Consider the following 21,332-nt stretch of genomic DNA (forward strand, 5'->3'; position numbering starts at 1 on the left):
TGGCCATGCAGAGTTAGTGCCTGCTCTGTGCCCAGTGCCACACCCCATGTGTAGAGTCCCAGAGAAATGTGGGGGACAGATGCTCCTCTGCCTGGTCACCTCCAGGAAGCTGCGCCTCAGTTCTTCCTGTTCTGACTCCTTTTTCCTCTGCATATCCACCCCCCGTCACTAACCCATGCACCTCACCCATTGGGCTCCTTTCACAACCTCAGTTTTCTCCCAAGAAAAGTGGTACGGAGTTTGACCCACCTGGGGTGCTCCTAGTGACCTGAGGTCAACCTCCTCTCCCGAATGTCCCTTGTATTTGTCGTGGGGGGTAGCAGTGTGTGAAGAGTTTGGGTGTGTGAGAGGAGGTTTGAAGGCTTAAGGTTTGAATATACACCCTGTGAGTGGAACAGTGCCAAGGGGCTCCCCCAAGACAAAGGCTGGTAGGGCAGCGGGACTGCTTATTAGAGGCTGGGGGTAGCCCAGGGGAAGGGGGATGCTGGAAATAGTGGGTGATCGGGACTACTTACCACTCCTCCACCAGGACCCAGAAGGAACTTGAAAGAGCCACCACAAAGGCCCAGGAATATTACAGCAGACTCTGCCAGGAGGCGGCAGACAGGGAGAAGAACGACCAGAAGATGCTCGCTGACCTGGATGACCTGAACAGAACCAAGAAGTACCTGGAGGAGCGGCTGATAGAGCTGCTCAGGTGAGTGTCGGGACAGGCCAGGGGCCGGGGGCTTCCCCTGAGCTTGGCTTTTCTTGAAAGAAGTGTGACTCTTCTTGAAGGGGCCGTTGCAGGGAAGCGGGCCCCTGTCTGCTTGTGTCCTGTTGTAAGGGCACACGCACGTGAACAGGGCCTACTCAGGCCCTCGGCAGCCGTAAAAGACAGGACCCCATTGTCCCCACTAGTGTGCGCCTGGTTTCTGGTTTTGTGTTGCTGCGTTGCTTTCAGACTCTCCGTGTGCTCAGCCACAGAGCGGCAGTCAGAGACGTCTAAGATCCTCCGGGCCTTCTCCACTCCCTTGCCCCGCTCTCCTGAGTCCTTTTCTCCTTCTCCTCCATCCGACTCTCCCCAGCTCCTGGGGCCCCAGACTCCAGCCTCAGGCAGCAGCTGTGTGCTCAGTCACTCAGGTAGCAGGCAGCGATGGGAATGTGTGAGCCCGCCTGGAGGGGCTCTGAGAACCAGAGGGCATGGCTGCGCTGCTGCTGCCAGGGCCCCTCACTTCTTCAGAGAAGGTAGAAATCTGGACTTTTATGTGAAATCGGTCTGAGTTTTGCTGGCAAGTCATTCCAAAAAACTTGTAAAGCTTTCTGTATGGGAATCTTCTTTCTTTTTTGGATGCGCCCTGTGGCTTGTGGGATCTTAATTCCCTGACCAGAGATCGAACCTGTGGCCCCTGCAGTGGAAACCCGGAGTCTTAACCACTAGACCTCCAGGGAAGTCCCAGAAGTTTTCAAAAATACGAAAGCAGATAGCAGAATGTACCCCTCTGTACCTGTCACCCAGCCTCAACATTATGCTCATGACCAAGTCGTGTGTTTCCTGGAGTCCTACCCATTTCTCCCACCTCCTCAGACTGTTTTGAAGCAAATCCCAAATTTCCTGTCATTTCATCCACAAGTATTTTGGTACGTGCCTTCCTAACACTGGGACTGTTTATTTTAAACAACCACAATATCATTACTATGCTTAAAAATTTACTGATTCCCAGTGTCATCAAGTATCTAGTCATTTTGAGATTTTTCCAATTGCTTTATGATTTTTTCTAGACAGAATCTAAATTAGATCTGTATGTTGCATGGTGGTACGTTTCTTGGATCTCTCTTACTTAGGCATGGTTTCCCCACCATCTCTCTTTTCCTTTGCAGTTTACTTTTAAAGAAAGCAGGCCATTTATCTGGTAGAGTTTCCTGTAACCTGGGCTTTGCTGATTACGTCTCTGTAGTGTCATCTAACATGTTTTTCCATCTTCTGTGTAGCCTATTAATTGATAGTTATAACTAGAGCACTGGTTCCCAACCCTGATGCAAATTGGAGTCACTAGGGGAGCTAATAACTAAAGTGACACTCAGGTCTGGACCCCACCCAGACCAGCCAGAGTGGAATGCCTGGGAGTGGGGTCCAGGTATCAGTGAGCAAGAGTTGAGAACCCCTGCTCCACTAGACACTGGCTCAGACTCAAAGTTTTGTCCAAAAAACTCCATAAAATTGGTTTATAGTTTTGGGTCTTTCTTTGAAGAACCAGATAAGATCTGGTTAGCCCTTTCTTTACAGTGTCAGCAGCCACGTATAAGCAATACCTAAACGTACTAATTCATTTGGGATTGCAAATTGGCAATAATAAATTTTGGCTAATTTGGAAGCTTGAAAACTCTGCCCACGTGCCATCAGTTTGCAGACTAGGGACTCAGCATTTGTGACCCTTCCAGAAGTTTGTGTTGGAAGAGCCCAGGTCCTGACACAGTTGCCACATTCCCAGGGTCTGGGCACCTGGCCTCCCGGGGCTGGACAGAACAAGCCATGGCCCAGGTGGGAGAATGATGCTGGTTGCAAGAATGGGTCTTTCTGCTTCCTGACAATGTCAGGCATTCCTGAAAAGTCCATGTTCTGGTTTATATTTCAGGGGAACAGTCTTTGGTTGACTTGAGTCCCTGACTGACGAGAGTGCCAGCTTCTCTCAGGGCCTGGGTGGCTCTGGTGTGGCTCTCAGTCATCAGTGGCTCACATGTTGCCAGGGCCATTAATTATTACTTAAACCATAAAACCAAGAAGGATCCCAAACATCCTGAAGATTTGGGTGGGCGTACATTCCTGGTTATTTGGCTCACAGCACACTGGCTGTTTGTTAAGTGTGGCAGCACCTGGCAGCCTAACCTCCCAGTGGCCGTGTACACTGCCATTTAGACCCCTGGGCAGCTGGTGGCCCTTGTTAGTGCTAGCAGGCCTTTGCAGTTGCCAGAGCCTTTTATGGACCCCAATACCTTCACATGTGTGGTGTCAGATCAGGACCCACACATTGGGGGACTTCTGCTGAGTCTGGGTCTGCTCTGGGTGACAGATGACCTCGGTATCAATAAAAGTGAATCCCCCTCCTGTCTTGCAAAATTCAGAAGGAGTCTTTTGAAGTGAATCCAGAAGTAGTTCTGTCATTTTCATGGACGCTTTCTTCTGTTTTTCTCATGTGGCTCTGTCCCAGGGACAAGGATGCTCTCTGGCAGAAGTCAGATGCCCTGGAATTCCAGCAGAAGCTCAGTGCTGAGGAGAGATGGCCCGGGGACACGGAGGTGAACCACTGCCTCGACTGCAAGCGGGAGTTCAGCTGGATGGTGCGGAGGCACCACTGCAGGTCAGCGGGCGGCTTGCGGGAAGGGCCCAGAGCCAGGGCAGAGGGCTCCGGATGGGGAGTTAGGGCAGGCGTTGGCATGGCGGCCACTTGTCTAGGAAGAGCATGTTGTCTTTTAGTTTTGAGGGAACCAGTTGAGGAGGGGGTGTTAGGCAGGGTCCCAGCAGGACACTCAAGGATCCCCGAAAGGGAAGAGAGTTGAATATAGGGCATGTGGGCAGAAGTAAGGGGACCCCCAGGGATGTGGGGCACCCAGAGACCCAAATCTCGGTGCTCGCTTGGCCTGTGGGGATCAGAGGGGAGACGGACCACGGAGAGAGCAGAGGCCGATGCTTTACCAGAGGAAGCAAAGACCTCCCTGCCCCCAGGACCCAAAGGTGGGCAGGCAGGAATGAATTTCAAGTTGGGACGGGGGTGTGGAGAATCATCTTTGGTTTTAGAGCCCAGCCCCTAGGCGTGGGATGCCCAGCTGCATCGTAGTGTCAGGGAAGGGGGCTCGGCCTGCCTGCTAGGACCCTAGGAAGTAAAACTTCCTCCCATCAGGCGTCACCCAGGCGGCTTTCTTGGAGTCTTAGGAAATGGGCCTTGAGGCCACGGTCCAGAGCGGGCAGAGTTGGGTGTGATGAACCGTGCGGCGTCCAGAGCCCAGTTCGGGCACGGGGCAGGGCGCCGCGGCCCCTGTGCAGCGTCCTCACAGCCCGTGTCGTCCGCAGGGTGTGCGGCCGCATCTTCTGTTACTACTGCTGCAACAACTACGCCGTGAGCAAGCACAGCGGCAGGAAGGAGCGCTGCTGCCGGGCCTGCTTCCGGAAGCTGAGCGAGAGCCCCGGGTCTCCCAGCAGCAGCAGCTCAGGCACCAGCCAGGAGGAGCCCAGCCCCACGCGGTCCCCAGCCCAGGCCGCCGGAGGCCAAGGTCAGCTCCCCCACTGCCTCTGTTCTCCGGGGCCACCCTCCCCGCTGTGGCTGCTTAGCTGAGCCACACCTAGTTCAGTACTTCCAAAGTGAGGCACTGAAACTTTCTTTTTGATGTAATTAGGATGGAAACTGAATTGAAAAGGGAATAACTTTCTCCTGATATGATTCAGCATTATTATTTAACATTGAGGTCTGTTGCCTCTTAACTCATGTACCACTGGTGGAACGCCACCCCACGCTTTAGAAAATGCTGTCTCCCAGGCTTAGCCCCGAACTTCTGTCCCAGGATAACAGAAGGCCAGGCGTTGAATCTGGAAATGAGCGCATCCTTCTCTGTCTTCCCAGTAGCTCGTGTTCTCACTCAGTGACCGAGAAGGGCCCATTGCCCTTCACCTCCTCCCACGCAGCTCAGTAAAAGGAAGCGGGATTTGGTCCCTGCTGCTTCTGCTCCAAGCACAGCCTCACAGACCCCAGCCCAGGCCGCCCGCTCAGGACTGGACTGTGGTGTAGAGCACAAGGCGGGCAGAACTGCAGTGACTCGGGTGGCAGTGAGCACCATCTGTGCTCAGACACCACTGCCTCCTGCAGCCAGAGCCCTGCCCTCCTTGGCCTCAGTCTGGATCCAGGCCAGCCAGCCTTCAGAGACACTGTTAGCTCCTCTTTTGTTTAAATGGATCATCAAGGAGGTTGGCCAGCTCCATTATTTATACTAGATACAAACAACTGCTCAAGGATGGCGAAGTGTACTTTGCACAGCGTTAGTGTGTTATTTTGGAGAAGGCAATGGCGACCCCACTCCAGTACTCTTGCCTGGAAAATCCCATGGACAGAGGAGCCTGATAGGCTGCAGTCTATGGGGTCGCTACAAGTCAGGCACGACTGAGTGACTTTACTTTCACTTTTCACTTTCATGCATTGGAGAAGGAAATGGCAACCCACTCCAGTGTTCTTGCCTGGAGAATCCCAGGGACGGAGGAGCCTGGTGGGCTGCCATCTATGGGGTCACACAGAGTCGGACACGACTGAAGCGACTTAGCAGCAGTGTGTTATTTAAAAGTTACTGAATTTTGAAAGCCCTTTATATATCCTGAGTATGATTTATTTATCATATATGTGTTTTACAAATGTTTTTTCCCAACCTATATCCTGTCTTTTTTAATTTTCTTTTGATGAATATAATTTGGATAAAGTCCAGTCTATCAGTTTTTTTCCCCTTATGGGTCAATTTTTTCCTATTCTTTTAATATCATCCCTCTCTTTGTTTAACTCAAGAACTCAAAGGTCTTCTTTTGTTTTCTCCTAAAAGTTTTATAGTTTTAGATTCATGTTTAGGTCTATGGTTCATTTTGAGTTAATTTTATATGATGCAAGCTTTGCCCAAAGATTCGTTTTTTGTATATGGTTGTCCAGTTATTCCAACACCATTGGTTGAAAGGTCTGTTCCCATAAAATTGCTTTTGTGCTTTTCTCAAAAATCAGTTGCCTTTATATATGATTCAGTATCTGGACTTTCTGTTCCACTCCATTTACCAACGTGCCTTTTCTTTCACCAATACCACACTGTTACGATTGCCGTAATTTTATAAGTCTTCAAATCAGGCAGAGTGAGTCCTCCAATTTTCTTCTTTATTAAAGTTTGGCTATTCTGGGTCGTATGCTTTTCCATATAAATGTTAGAATTAACTAGTCAATTTCTACAAAAACATCCTGGTGACATTTGGTTGGGATTGCATTGAGTCTCTGCAGCGGTCTGGGGAGAATTGCCAGAGTAACAGAGTTGAGTCTTCCAGTCTGCATGTGGCAGAGCACTCAATTTAGGGCTCCTTTGGTTTCTCCTGGCGGGCATCATTTTGGGTCCCTGTTGCTCATTTTCCCTTCCTTCCTCTTCTTTCCCCCTTCCTCCTGCCAGCCTCAAAAGGCGGGTTCAGGAATGTGGCTGGGCCTATGGAAAAAAGCCAGTCCCAGTCCCCCCTTTCCAGCCTGTGCCTCAAGCCGCCCTCCATTATACAGACTTCAGGCCCAAGGGAGAACGTCCCTCCTAAAGCCCAGCCTGTCCAGGTGCTGTGAGGCAGGGCCCGCTGGGAAATTGCAGCCCACATGAACCCTTCTCGCTGAGCAGCCCAGGACTCTTTCCCGCGCCTGGCTCATTCTGGGTGTTTCAGTGACAACACAGGGTGGCATGGTGCCAGCGTGCTGAGGTTGCTTGTTTTGATTTCTGATATTTCCTGCCTCCTCCCCTGCCTGTCTTTCTTTCTGTCTTGCTTGCCTTTTCTTCTCTCACCTCAGGCCTGCCATCACAGCTTCCATCACATGCAGGAGGGTGCTTGTTGGCGGGGTGGGGATGACCAGAACAGCAGCATCCACACAGTGTCCTTCCCACCCAGTGCTCTGCAGGGTTGGGTACAATTCTGTCAAGCTTCAAGGGTTGGTGGGGTTGGGTGGGGTTGGTGGGGTTGGGTTGGGGGGTGGTGGGCAGTTCCTTTCCACCCCCTAGTGGACTGAGATGGAAACGCAGGTCACACAGAATCCTGCTCTCAAAGAGGCATGCATGAGGTGTGTGTCTGCTGGAGCAAGGATTCAGCAGCAGGGAAGTATGTTTATCTTTTAGTTAGGTTCTTTCCTGATAAGGTTTTGATAAGTGTTTTCCTTCTAAGTAAGGGGCCTCAGAGAACATGTTAGAGCTTAAAAGTCCTCCATGCCCCTGCCTAAGGGACTTCAGAGAAAATACTTTGTTTCACCTGCAGTCCCCTCATCTGCTTTTCTGAAACATCCCAACAGCCGTTTGTCTCCATCCGGACAGAGTCGCTGTCTGTTGAGTGAGCACTGCAGGGTGCGTGCTCCTGGTTCGTCCACGGAGCTGCGCTCCCTCCCCGTCCCGTGCATGACCATGCGCCTCTCCTCTCTCCCTGCTTGCATCTGTGCCCCAGGTGCAAACACAGACTGCCGGCCGCCGGATGACGCCGTGTTTGACATCATCACAGACGAGGAGTTGTGCCAGATACAGGAGTCCGGCCCCTCCTTGCCTGAAACACCCACTGAGACTGATTCTCTTGACCCAAATGTGGCCGAACAGTGAGTAGACATCACCTCCATTTCCCAAGTTCTCATTAAGCGCCTGGTATTGCGCCTTCTTTCTTTTTTAAAAAATGCGCATTTGGGTGCAGAGGGTCTTAGTTGCTGCGCTCAGGATCTTCAGTCTTCGTTGCAGCGTGCAGGATCTTTAGTTGTGGCATGCGAACTCTCAGTTGCGTGTGAGATCTGGTTCCCTGACCAGGGATTGAAGCCAGGCCCCCTGTAATGGAGCCTGAGTCTTAGCCACTGGACCACCAGGGAAGCCCCTGGCCTTGTGCTGTCTCATCAGAGGATTAGGAAAGCTCAGAAGCAGGATCGCCTGTCTTTCATTAAGGGAAGGTGCCTGAGCACAGTGCTCAGGGCAGTGGTCCTTGAACAGCACCAGGACTTGGGGAGTGGTCAGCGTGGAGCCTTGTCAGAGAGTTTCTGGGTGTTTCTGTCAGCAGTCTTCCTGATTTCAGCAACTCCATGAAGCCTTTTTTGTCTTGGGCAACTATATTAATCCACATAGGCCGCCATGACAGATGCTATACACCAGATGACTTCAACAACAGAAGTCTCATTTGTCAGGTTCCAGAAGTCCAAGGCCAAGGTGCTGGCGGGTTTACTTTCCCTGAGGCCTCCCCTTGGCTTGCAGACGGCCGCTCTCTTCCTATCTCTGCGTGTGGTCAGCCCCAACCCTGGGCGTGTGCACCCTTGTCTCTCTGGCTCCTAATCTTCCTTTGTTATAAGGACACCAGTCAGACTGGATTAGGGCCCACCTTATTGGCCTCATTTTAGCTAACTTCTTTAATGGTCTTGGGCTTCCCTGGTGGCTCAGCTGGTAAAGAATCCACCTTCAATGTGGGAGACCTGGGTTTGACCCCTGGGTTGGGAAGATCCCCTGGAGGAGGAAATGGCAACCCACTCCAGTATTCTTGCCTGGAGAATCCCATGGGGTCACAAGGAGTCGGACACGACTGAGCGACTTGTCACTTTTAATCGTCTTATCTCCAAAAGCAGCCCCGTTCTGAGGCGCTGGGGGTAGGACGTCAGCAGGGGGACTGAGGTGCATGTGCTCGCGTGCAGCAGAAATCCGGGATGACTTCTGCTGGATGATTCAGAAGAGCGGCCCTTCCTGGGCTGCCTCAGCTGTGCTCAGAGCATCACACTGCTCTTTAAAAACCACGTCATAGAACCACTCATCAGGCCTGGTGGTGCTGCCACAAGAAAGGAAGCTCAGATTAATTTCAGTTCTCTCAAGCGGTTTCTCTCAGAAGTTCCTCTGGCTTCAGCTAAGGCCTCTTCGAGCCCCAGAGTTTTAAAAGCAATAAAAAAATATAGACAAGTCTGTTACCCAGCACTCTGGAACCAAGGGACTTTCCCCCAACCAGCCTGGGCCCTGTCCCATCACGGTGACCCAGACCCTCCAAACATTCCACTGCTGTAGATGGACGGCATCCGGCACAGGGCCGTGCATCCTTCAGCACCAGCTCTCCACTGGCCTCCTCAATTTTTCTGGGCCAGCTGTTTTCCAACAAAGCTTGCGAGGAGAGTTGTGCAAGGGCTAATTTCTAAATAAATGAAATAACTGCATCAAGTGCCACCGTACTAAAGTGTCAAGAGTTTAAGTCAGGGGACGCACGGCAAAGGTCAAGTTCCCCTCCGTGGCAGCCTCACTTGGTATTTCTCAGCCCCGGCGTCCGGCTGAAATGCAGTTTCTCGTGCAAAGCGCTGCCTGCTCAGAAGCTCAGGGGAGAATTGACAGGGCCCCCGTGTGCAGACAGTCCATGGCCCACTCTCCATCCAGGCGGGGAGCTTTGCGAGCTTTTGCCCACTCACATTGAGATCTCTGTTCCTCTCTTCATACCCAGAATTCAGAGGAGGGCTGGCACCAATCTGTCAGATTTATCGTCTGGGGTTTCTGCTGCATGGGAGGAGATGCACTCAATCTTGGGAGGTTCTCAGCTCAGGAGATTTTAGGCTCCAGCATGTGTCCCTATACTCAGTTATGCTCATGCTTGAGGGTGAGTGAACTCGCGTCAAGGATACAGCCAACCCCATCACCCAAGTGAAGGTGTTCACTGTGACCGTGGGCCTTTACTTTTCCTTCTGAAAGCCCCACCTTGAAGCCTTGCCTGACTGCGTGAGCATGCAGTGTCCCCCCTGACCCCCATGGATTTGCACTAAGCCACCCTTTTCCTTTGTCACCTGGCAACTCTTCGCTGACTGTGCCTTGACTACTGGCCAGCTGGGTCAGGGGTCAGGTGAGCCAGACCAGAACCTCAGGGCCTTGGAAATGGCCCTGGGCTCTCAGGTGCATGAGAAAGTACCCCCTTAGCTCCCCCATCACTTCACCCCTCACCTTCCCCTTTCCTAGTAGGAGCAAAAGCAGAAGGTCTTCTGACCACTGACAAACGTGTGTGTTTCGGTCGTGGGAAATCAGGAAGCGTTCCAGGGAAAGGAAACTGCCAGCATGCTGGCCTCGGCCTCCAAGGCAGATTCGGGGCTAATGGATGGATCTGCAGTCCCGTGCCTAGTCTGTTTGGGCGAAGGGTAATCCCTCCGAGTCAGTTCAGGGCCTGCCCCGTCTCACACCTTGCTTGCACATTAACTGGAGGCAGACACCCGTGTCTCCTGCAGCTTTTTCTTAGGCTTAAAACCACCAGGAGTCTGAGAAAGTGGCGGTGGGGAGAGGGGTGGTACAGAGCCTGGGTGTGTGTACACGTCCTTGCCAAGAGATTTAGAGAAAGAGTCCAAAGTAAGAAGTGGTCCAGGAGGGGTTAACGCTACAAAAGTTCTAATCCGGAGAACAGAGGCTGCTTGGAGGTCGTGTTGCTGAAAGCCCTTGTTGGAGCTCTTTCCCTCCGGATCTGTGTCTGCGCGCCCTCACTTGGTCCCGCCCAGCCCTCCACAGAGTAGAGGTTATGGTCCCTGTTTCTTGTATCGAGGCACTGAAGCTCAGGAGGCTAGGTAACTCGCTCCAGGTCACGGGGTTGCAAGCATCAGAACCAAGCTTTGTACCCAGAACCCCTCCCTCTAGTCACAGGCATGAGATGCATTTTGCAGCGTACTGCCGCCTTCTCCTGGCCCCGTTTCCCCATCTTCCCATCAAAGAGCTGCCCTCCTTCCATACCCTTCGTCCACTCCCCGCTCCACACACGTGTCCTCAGGACAAACACGATTGTCTCCCCTGCCCCCTGGCTGTGACAGGACGGGAAGAGGCCCCAGAACCCAGGAGCTCAGGGAGAGCTGGCAGGATGCCGCTGACCCTTCAGCAGCCTCCGAGCGGCCCCGGCACGTGGCCCCGGGGCACAGGCCTCACCAGGTGGGAAGGTGACATTCTCCAGACCCCGTGGACATGCATACCCCTCCCCACAGTCATCCAGGCCCACCTTCAGCCATCTGCCTGAGAGAGGCCCAGCTGTTCTCAGGCCTGAAGCAGGCTGAGAAGAAAAGAGAGCTCCTTCGCCCACAGCAGGGCAGGCCTCAAGTCCTTGGCCTCCCCCAGGCCTACCTCCCCTTCTTGAGCAAACTATGTCCGTGAAGAGCTTGAGCTCAAGAGTCAGATGCTCCTGGTCAGGTCCTGGTTTGCCGCCCCTAGGTTCACCGCAGCCCCTGAACTCAGCTTCCTTCCTGGCACATACAAGCTGGAGCCGCACCCACTCCCACGGTGTTAAAAGGGTCAGCCGGGTACCGTGTGGGAAGCCTTCCACAGAGGTGCCTTGTTTTTGCGATGTTTTCCCTGAGCTGTGAGGTCAAGGATCATGCTGTGGTGTCTCCTGCATGGGCCCTGGTTTGCTGCACCCTGTAGCTCAGGTGTCTTCACCAAGGAACATCCTGCCTGATGCCCAGGATTACTGAGCTCAAACGCTATAGAGACTGCACCAACCCACAGAGTATCTTAGCCAGCACCTACTTCAGAACGGGGGCTCTGTGGTCAGTGTTTCGGGGAACTGTTGTGGGTTTATCACCAACCAGGAGATCCAGTGCCTGGCATTTCAAGCAAAACGAGAACAGAAAATGGTGAACATGGTCAAGGTTAGAAAACCGCCTTTTGTTGTTGTTCATTCACTCGGTCGTGTTTGACGCCATGGCCTGTAGCACGCCAAGCCTCCCCGTCCTTCACTGGCTCCCGGAGTTTGCTCACGCTCATATCCGTTGAGTGGGTGATGCTAACCCACTATCTCATCCTCTGTTGCCCCTTTCTCCTCCTGCCCTCAGTCTTACCCAGAATCAGGGTCTCTTCACATCAAGGGGCCAAAGTGTTGGAGCTTTAGCTTTAGCATCTGCCCTTCCAATGAATTTTCAGGGTTGATTTCCTTTAGGATGGACTGGTTGGATCTCCTTGCTGTCCAGGGGACTTTAAGAGTCTTCTCAGCACCGCATTTCAGAAGCATCAAATCTCTGGAGCTCTGCCTTCTTTATGGTCCCACTTCCTCATCCATACATGACTACCAGAAAAACCAGAGCTTTGACTATGTGGACCTTTGTTGGCAAAGTAATGTCTCTGCCTTTTAATACACTATCTAGGTTTGTCATAGCTTTTTTTCCAAGGAGCAAGTGTCTTTTAACTTCATGGCTGCAGTTACCATCTGCAGTGTTTTTGGAGCCCAAGAAAATAAGGTCTGTCACTGTTTCCATTTTTTCCCCATCTATTTGCCAGGAAGTGATGGGACTGGATGCCATGATCTTCATTTTCTGAATGTGGAGTTTTAAGCCAGCTTTTTCACTCTCCTCTTTCACTTTCATCAAGAGGCTCTTTAGTTCCTCTTCACTTTTTTGGCATTAGGGTGGTGTCATCTGCATATCTGAGGTTATTGATATTTCTCCCGGCAATTTCAGTTCAAGCTTGTGCTTCATCCAGCCCAGTATTTCCCATGATGTACTCTGCATAGAAGTTAAATAAGCAGAGTGACAATATACAGCCTTGATGTACTCCTTTCCCAATTTGAATCAGTCATTTCCATGTCCGGTTCTAGCTGTTGCTTCTTGACCTCCATACAGTTTTCTCAGGAGGCAAGTAAAGTGGTGTGGTATTCTCATCTCTTTAAGAATTTTCCACCGTTTGTTTTCATCCACACAGTCAGAGGCTTTAGTGTAGTCAGTGAAGCAGAAGTAGATGTTTTTCTGGAACTCTCTTGCTCTTTTGATGATCCCACGGATGTTGGCAATTTGATCTCTGGTTCTTCTGCCTTTTCTAAATCTAACTCATACATCTGGAAGTTCTCAGTTCACATATTGTTGAAGCCTAGCTTGAAGGATTTTGAGCATGACCTTGCTAGTATGTGAAATGAGTGCAGTTGTGTGGTAGTTTGAACATCTTTGGCATTGACCTTCTTTGGGATTGGAATGAAAGCTGACCTTTTCCAAAAAGCCTTGCTGCACTTGGGTTAGCCTAGCATCTCTGCCTTTAGATGAGTACAGAGTTGTCAGGTTCCCTGGTCCATCTTAGCCAACATTTGAGGGAAGAAAAGAGATTTTTCACCAGGGTTTTAACCCTGCTGTGTGTGCTTTGTGAGGTAGTTATCTCTCTGAACTTGTTTCCTCATCTGGAAAATGGGGTAGTACCAAACGTCCTAACAAAGGGCATTGGGTACCGTGGGCCACGAAGGAGTGATGCGCAGAAGGGGCGCTGCCCCCAGAGGACAAGGAGAGCCAGCGCCCCGTCCTCGGTGCTCTCCGCTCCGCTTCTGCCCCTCCAGGACAGGCAGCTTCTGTTTTTTCTGTCCCGCAGCATCATTTCTCATTGCAGGATGCTGAGAATCCCGGGCTTCAGGCTCCAAGTAGCCCCTGGAATCAGGGTCAGCCTGTGTTCTCCACATCTCGGATAGCATGGCCCTGCCCCTGGGCTGCAAGTGCAGGGAACTCAGTGGAGGGGGAGACCCTGAGGCCTCACCCAAGGCAGCCACAGCCCACCCGACCTCCTCCAGTTGCACCCCAGGCCCCTTAGGTCAAGCAGTGGGTGTGAGTAGAGGCAAGTGCTACAGGGAGGGGAAGGGTGGCTCTGAGACAGGGAGCCTGTGCTCCACAGGGCTGTCCTGTGGACGAGTGAAGTGCAGAGTGAAAACCCTCAGGAAGCTCCGTGGGTTGTGCCAGGGTCTGCTGCCCGGAGTGGCGTGCGCCCAGGAGGGGGTTGGGGAAATGATCTCTGCTCCCAAGGGCAGCAGGTAAGGCCAGAGTGTGGGCCCAAGCAGGGGAGGCAGAGAAGCAGGAAAAGATGGAGCAGCCATGCTTTTCCTCAGGACAGGCAGGCAGATATTCCTCAGCTGTGGAAGGGCCAGTGCAGAACCTTTTTGTGGGGAGCCTGGACAGAGGGCACATAACAGGCCTGGCGTGGCATGTGGCCTGAGGCAACTCATCTCGTTTGACTCAGCCAGGCCGGCACTCGGGAGGGGAGGACCCAGCGGTCCCAGCAGCTGCCCCTCCGTTGCCTGAGCGGCCGCCCCCAGCACAGCTCCGAGCACGTGGTCACCGCCTCCCAGCGCTCCTGGACAGAGGGCGTCATCAGCCAGGGGTACAGTTGGTGAAACAGGCTTGGGCAGGGATGGGGGGGCGCCTGCCTTGTCCTGGGGTGCACAGACATGAAGCTGTCCTTGAAGCAGGATCTGAGTCACCCCAGAGCCCTGCCTTTCCCCTCACACCACACTACTTTCCTCTGTGTGGTCAGAGGACCTAAACTGGGCCAGACACTTCACCCATTCCTTCCCAGTTAGGGGCTCTGCCTCTTGTTCTGGGTTATTACTGGGGAGGCCAGGGGCTTGTGGCCTCTCTAGCATAAGTGCTCGGCATTAAGGTGACTGCACAGAGGAGGGTGACCAACCCTCACCTCTCTGAAACCAACATAAACAGGTTAAAGGTCAGTTCAGCCTTGTCACAGTGAAAAGGTCAGCTTGTGGTGTTTAGAGTACTAGATGGCCTCTGTGGCCTGAGCAGAGCTCTCTGCTCTCCTGCCCTCTCTGTAAAGCAGGTCTCCCCATGGGTGCATTTAGCGTGTTTATGAAACAGTTGGTGGGGCCCTGTGGGCGCTGTAGGCCAAGCCTTTACACAGCTGGGCCATGCCCTGCACCTCTGCAAGGCAGGAAGCCCCCCTCCCACGCCTCACCAATGCACTGCCACCGTTTGGGGGCCCCTCCTCCCACAAATGCAAAGGGTGCTAAGTGTTTGGTGTGTGTCCTCTCCAGCCCTCCGCATGCCGGCCTCAGAGGCGACACTGTTACAGAACACGCTGCTCCAAAGTGGAAGTGGCTAAGACATTACCAACTGGTCTTAACCCAGTGGCTCAGTGGTAAAGAATTGAATCTACCCGTCAATGCGGGAGACACAGGTTCGATCCCTGGGTCAGGAAGATCTCCCGGAGGAAGGCATAGTAACCCCCTCTAGTATTCTTGCGGGAGCTTCCCATGGACAGAGGAGCCTGGTGGGCCCTGGTCCATGGGGTTGCAAGGAGTCGGACACCACTGAAGTGAAGGAGCAGCATGCAGCTGGTCTTACCAGCCCGTGACTCAGGTCTGCCCAGGCCTCAGAACCTCACTGTTCAGCCTGTTCTGACCCCCTCCCCAAGGGCTCTCTCTAGCTGTCCTCAAAGTATTCTCCATGTTTCAGTGAGTGGTTTTGCAACACGTGAGCCAAAAAGGCCACTTTAAGCCTGTTGAGCAGGTGCTGGGGTACAATAAACATACACAAACAAGTGGCTGACATTTAAAACTCTGTCTCATCCCGTGACCGCACTGCAGAGGCTCCTCTCGCACTGGGCAGGAGGTTAGAAGCCACAGTGAAGAAGCTGGCTTGTTACCATTGGTGTATCGATAGAGCAGTGCCCTCAAAGTTGATAGTCGTAAACTTATTTCCTGTGCTCTGAGCCCACGAGTGATCACCTTTGTTTTATTCAGGAACACCGCATTAAGGTAGAATGTGCCTGAGAGTAAAAGTAGTTTGGAGACGTTTTAAAAGTTTTATTTCTCAGTCATAAAAATCATATGCTATTTGATATGCATGTGTGTGTATAACATATACATTTATACATGATTTGTATGTGACGCATTGAATAATTCAGATTTTAAGAGCAAACCCACTGAGGATCCCGTTCAGAAGTGCTGCTTAGACTCCTGACAGTCTTCACCCAGCTTTGCGCATTTTTCTAGCCTTCTGTGGCCCACTGGAATCTTCAGCCGACCCTGTTTTGCTTCGGCCCATTCATGTTTCCCGGTGCTAGTCCTTCCAGGATCAAGCAAAGATAGCAGGATTAACCATCTATCTCTATAAAAACGAAACCCCAAAGATGTGACAGAACCTGAGCTCATTTCTGTCAGCACCTGGTGATGAAGGTCTAAGACGCCAAGATCAGCATTGGTTTTCATGGCTGCTCTAATGTCCCCTGCTTACCAGCCATCAGAAAAGTTTTCAGAACTTGGAAACCCAGACTCTTACCTGCCTTCAAGACCTTTGTTAGCCATGCCCCCCTCTTCAGCTCTGTCCCAGTCCCATTCTCAGTGAAGGAGAACCTGGGGTCTTGAGAATCACATGTCATTTCTTGGCATCAGTATTGTTGGGGTGGAGGATGGAAAGCCCGTGCAGCTTTCAGACTCCCCTTTGAGCTTAGGCTAGGCTGTGAAAAAGCAGATCTGTTCATGCCTGAGAAGCAGCAGCCCCCCCAGCTGCGGCGTTGGGTAACCTCTCTGTGAGAACGTGCACGCTATACACAAAGCCTGCCTCATCCAGAAGACACAGCTGTGCTCCCGTGACATCCAGGAGCCTCCCCGAGCCCTACAGGTGGAACATGCTGGTGGCCTCCACGTTGTGAGAGGCTGAAGCACTCCTGGAAGTGTCCTCCGAACACGTGTGTTGGCCTGAGACACCCAGGTAAGGGAGGCAGCCTGCGTCTTTCATGAGCTTCCAGAAATTCTTCCGAAACTTGAGGCCAACAAAGGCATAGAGCACAGGATTAAGGCAGGCACGCAGGTAGGCAATGGCCTCTGTCACTGCGATGGCGTAGTGGAAGCTGGTCATGGTGTGGTACTCCCAGCTCGTGCTGCGGATGAGCTTCACGAGGTTGAAGGGCGTCTGGGTCAGCAGGAACACCGCCACCACAAGGAAGATGATCTTCAGAGACTTGTGCTTCCGGAAGCCTCGAGCCTGAAGCAGGGTCTTGATGATGACCGAGTAGCAGACGACCATGGCAAGCAGTGGCAGGAAGAACCCCAGGGTCATCTGGATGGCCAGCACCATGGAGGAAATCTCCTCGTGATAGCCGCAGAAGGGCCGGTCGTGGTAAAGGACATTGCCGTAGATGATCTGCGGCAAGGAAACCAGCAGGGAAACCACCCAGATGGACGAGCAGATGGCCTTACCCCAGGCCATGCGCTTGGCCTGCTGGTTGTAGGCCTTGGTGGCCCGCACCACCGCGACGAAGCGGTCCACGGTGATGCAGGTGAGGATGAGCATGGACGTGTAGAAGTTCAGCGTGTAGATGCCCAGCAGGGCTTTGCACATGACGCTGCCAAAGACCCACTCGTGGATGCCTGCATAGGCCCAGAAGGGCAGAGTGCAGACGAACACCAGGTCAGCCAGGGGCAGGTTCATCAGGAACACATCCGTCAGGCTCTTCAGCTTCTGGTAGAAGACGTAGATGACCAGCACCAAGGAGTTTCCCACCAGGCCGCAGGTGAACACCACCACGTACATGCACGGCAGGAAGAACTTGCTGAACTGCAGGAAGTCCTGGTGCCCCTGGCTGCTGTCGTTGGAACTGTTGAAGAACCCGAGGTCTTCATAGTTATACTCAGCCATGTCGTCTGTTCTGCTGGACCCCTGGGAGACAGACCACAGGAATTACATCCATTTGGGTTGAGGGTGACCCCTCCTGTCCTCCCACTGTCCCACTGCCCACATTCAGGGGGCAAATGTGCGTGTATGTATGCTAAGTCACTTCAGTCATGTCCAACACTTTGCAACCCTGTGGACTGTAGCCCACCAGGCTCCTCTGTCCGTGGGATTCTCTAGGCAAGAATACTCGAGTGGGTTGCCATTTCCTTCTCCAGGGGATCTTCCCCACCTGGGGATCGAACCTGCATCTCTTAAGTCTCCTGCATTAGCGGACGGGCTCTTTACCACTAGTGCCCCCTAGGAAGCCCCCTCCTGTCTTCCCACTGCCCTGTTGCCCACATGTTGGGGGCAAATAGTCAGCTTCTAAACGTCCCCACTGTTCTGCTGGGTAACAGCCCAGGATACTGGGGACAGCCTGTTCTGAGAGGAAACTGCTCAGCAGTTTAACTTGCGGTAAAGCTCTCAGGACCCCACCCACATTCCAGAAAATCCTGTGCTGAATGGCCTTGGGAGTAGAGGTCATCACATGGTGAAATGGGGACCGTGTCCTTTTGGAAGGACTGCGCTGGTCTTCAGTGGGGAGGCTGTCTTCATCTGCCTGGGCCTCACAGCAGGTACCCACCCAGCCTGTGCCCCATGTTTTGTGAGGTTGACCCCTGGACCTGGAATTGTGAAGCTATGGCAATATCCCCCTTAGAGGGGGGTCCACCTTGATGGGCCTGGAAAGCAAGAGGAGTTTGGTCCTTTCTGCCCCAGGTGGCCTGTTCATCCTGCCTCATCTTCCTGTGATGGGGAGACAGGTCGGGGAACAGCCAGGCTGCCCAGTGCTTTGGCTGAGTGGCTTCCTGCCCAGGGAACTGGGTGGTTCTCACGCCCAACCCCAGCCTTCCCCTTGCTTGTCTGTGTATGACATTTCACCCTCAGGGCCTCTTTGATCTCTAGGAATCTCTTCAGAGTAGATTACCTGAGAAGGGAACATTGCTCTTGCTTTTATAACCAACTATGTAGGGCTGAGGGGTCTCCTTTAACAAACAGAAGAGCTGATGGAAATGGGATGTCAGGGGGATGGGCAGCCACAAACAGGGCCGATGGGCAGCCTTGCAGTGGGGCTGCTTATAGCAGAGACCAAATAGCTGTCTTTCTTGCCTGGGGGTCCTAGCCCTTCAAGATAATCACCACCTGGGACCCTGCTCTGGGCCCTGGGACCCCGCTGGGGACCACGGACCAGCCCCAGGGGTGACGTAGTCTGGTGCGGGAGCAGGGGCAGCTTTGGCAGCATCAGCCTTGGGGGGTCAGGTCAGTCCCCTGCGGGTCAGTGACCCGCAGACACTGAGCTCGCAGGGGCTCCTGCAGTGACTCGTGCCATAACCCACTGGCACCTCAAGGAGAGCTTTAAGAAGAACAGGCCTTCGTCCAGCAAAGGCAGAATATCAACCGGCCAGAGAAGAGGGTGCAAGAGAGAGGATTTCCCCTTTGGCCTCAGAGACTCGACTTCCCCCATGCTGGGTCCTGACCAGAAGGGATGTCCACCTTTGTGCTGCCACCTTGGTTGTTCATGGGGTCAAAGCAGCAGAAAGGACCTTGCCTTTGGGCTAGGACTGCTTAGTGCTAAGTCCCTCCTCCTGGACCACAAACCGTTGGCTCTAAGAGTGAAAGGCCAGCCCGGCGGCATTGTGCCCCGCCGTCCCTGGGCTGTAGGTTAAGTTGGGTCCAACGATCATGTGTCTGTGTTACTGCTTCACATGGGGCAGAAACATTTATCATTTAGAACATGTCACTGAAAGTAACGTCACATCTCCGTTACCGCTTGACTCACTCTTCCCCGTAAAAGATGCGTTCCACTGGCATTGCGGTTGCCTCAGAGGACCCATGCAAATTCATCTGTAACAGTTGGTAAGTTTAGACAGTATATTAACAGATTGGGAATGCACAGTTATGTGCAGATGGAGTATTAAAAATTACTTTCTCTTCTAGAAATGTTAAAAGTACTCATTTCTTTATTTTCTCTAACCAAAGTCCTAGGTTGATTTGTGAAAATGTTAAAAATAATAATATATCCAACTTTGGAAATAGTAAATATGTGATAATAAATAAAGAAAATATAATCTAGGCATAAAATAGAATATGATTGAAACATTTAGGAAGCACCCTTGACTTTGGGAAATACAGTGTGTTAAACATTGTTTTTATTGGAGCATAGTTGATTCACTGTGTGGGGTTAGATTCAGCTGTACAGCAAAGTGAGTTAGTTATGCATATACAAATGTCTACTCTTTTTTTCTAGATTCTTTCCCCATATAGGCCATTACAGGGTATTGAGTAGAATTCCCTGTGCTATACAGCTATATAGGAGTGTGTATATGTCAATTGCAGTCTCCCAATTTCTGCCCCCCCAAAAAATACATTTAAATTGCTCAAAACAATGTAAGCACAAAGTAGATATGCAGAATACTATTTGGCTGTTACTATTGCAGCAAATAGAGGACAAAGTGCTTGTGAAGTTGATGATGATCTCAACGTGCTTTGATCAGAAACCGCTTTGAGAGTCTCCTAAAAGCTGCACATCGTTTCCCTCAGTGATGATGTACATACATGCCTGCAATTGCAGGGATTCATGAACTCTAAACCCCCCTGTTCCATGCTCTATGCGCCTTGTTTAAGAACCTACTATAAGCTCTATGGTTTGGACAAAAATTTTCTTAAAACAAACAGAAATTACATTTTATCAGCAGTTCACCCCTGACTGGTAGAATTAGTAGTGACTTATTTCCCTTCCTCATTTAAAATTTTCTGTATTTTCAAAAGCTATTACAGTTGTGTATTGATGTACATGGAGAAAAGAAAGTAAACCATGAGCTAAGATAACAACGGTCCTATAAAATGGGAAAGAAACGAAAAAAAAAGGGAGAAAGAGATTAGTCAGTGAACAAACACGGGTAGCTAGCGTCTCCTTATCTCCTAGGGAAGGTGTGATTCTGCCTTTCCTATCAGCAGCGTGTTTAGTTTTTAGTTTAGTCTCTCAGTCGTGTCCGACTCTTTGTGACCCCCCTGGACTGTAGCCTACCAGGCCCCTCCGTCCACAGGATGCTCCAGGCAAGAGTACTGGGGTGGGTAGCCATTTCCTTCTCCAGAGGATCTTCCCGACCCAGGGATTGAACCCAGGTCTCCCACACTGTAGGCACATCATGTTACCAGCGTCGTATTACAGAAACAGATTAAGTCACGGTCCTCTACTCTAGCCCTCTGGCAGCAAGTGGCTGAGTTGGAGTTTGAGCCAAGAGCAGCTGAGCTGGAAAACCCAGGCACTTGACTGTACCACGCTGCAGCAGGACTCTGAGAATCCCCCCCAAAACGTGGGGTTAGCCCCTCTTTTAACTATAAAGAAAAGATAAATGACTCACCGGTAGAGCTGCTCTTTCAGTTTGTTAACCAGACGAGGTTGCTCACAGCACGAAGGTCTGCCTTTGTCTCTGATGTGGTCCGGGTTTCCGTTGAGTGATTGTGAAGAGTTCTCAGTTGGTGATGTTAGGAGACCCAGCCCTTCCCCATCTTGCAGGTCAGAATCCACATGACCCAGCCCGCACCCGTGTAATTTGGGAGTCCGAGAGACAAAGCAGTGGCTCCGATGCTGCACAACCCCCACATCCTGGCTGGGGTCTTACCCTTTTACCAGGATCTGAGAGGGTTTTAATTTGTAAACCAAAGGGAAGCCATGCGCAGGTCTGGCACTGGTAGTCCACTGAAGATGGTGGCATTTATACCCTAAAATTATTTCATCCACTAGTCGTATGTTCCTTTGGAGCAGTTTGGGTCTGGACCAGTGCAAAGTTGATGCTATGGCCTGGGTTCTGTGTGTGTACACCTCCAACATACATGACAGCCCTGATCCCTATAGCAACCGTGCAAGTAGGTATTATCCCATTTTATAGATGGGAATACAGAGGACCATAGCCAGAGAACAACCCTCATGGACTCACAGCCAGTAACTGCCATTGCCAGGATGCAAGGCCAGGTGTCTGTCATCACCAAGCCAGTGGGCCAGATGGCTTCTAGAGATGGGTCTGCCAGAGGGCCTGATGTCACCCTGCCTCCTAAACCCACTCCACTCAGGTGGTGCTCACCGCCCTGCTTCTCACGGCTAGGGTCACCAGTGAACAGGCTGAACCAAATCCTGAAGGACCTGTCTCTCTCAACAAGACATCCCTT

The 21,332-nt window shown here is 51.9% G+C and overlaps 2 protein-coding genes across 8 annotated transcripts in view; one reads left to right on the forward strand and one right to left on the reverse strand.

The window, feature by feature from the left end:
* Window positions 1-21,332, forward strand: part of FYCO1 (FYVE and coiled-coil domain autophagy adaptor 1) — a 158,907-nt gene that overhangs the window by 110,625 nt on the left and 26,950 nt on the right. For all 7 annotated transcript variants that reach the window (XM_060402602.1, XM_060402604.1, XM_060402603.1 and 4 more), the window contains 4 exons: window positions 530-697; window positions 3,189-3,338; window positions 4,049-4,248; window positions 7,178-7,322. In XM_060402602.1, coding sequence (XP_060258585.1) covers window positions 530-697; window positions 3,189-3,338; window positions 4,049-4,248; window positions 7,178-7,322 — 663 coding nt within the window. The remainder of the gene's footprint in view (window positions 1-529; window positions 698-3,188; window positions 3,339-4,048; window positions 4,249-7,177; window positions 7,323-21,332) is intronic.
* Window positions 15,242-20,603, reverse strand: CXCR6 (C-X-C motif chemokine receptor 6). The gene is made up of 2 exons (XM_004018516.5): window positions 20,528-20,603; window positions 15,242-17,111 (listed from the first exon to the last, which is right to left on the reverse strand). The coding sequence occupies exon 2, from the start codon at window positions 17,088-17,090 to the stop codon at window positions 16,068-16,070; it is 1,023 nt and encodes a 340-aa protein (XP_004018565.1). The 5' UTR covers window positions 17,091-17,111; window positions 20,528-20,603; the 3' UTR covers window positions 15,242-16,067.

This window comes from Ovis aries, chromosome 19, assembly GCF_016772045.2.
Source record: "Ovis aries strain OAR_USU_Benz2616 breed Rambouillet chromosome 19, ARS-UI_Ramb_v3.0, whole genome shotgun sequence".
In the NCBI taxonomy this organism is placed as follows: Eukaryota; Metazoa; Chordata; class Mammalia; order Artiodactyla; family Bovidae; genus Ovis; species Ovis aries.

Excerpts from the sequence above, each read along its gene's own strand:
- CXCR6 (XM_004018516.5), bottom strand. The coding sequence starts at position 17,090 with ATGGCTGAGTATAACTATGAAGACCTCGGGTTCTTCAACAGTTCCAAC.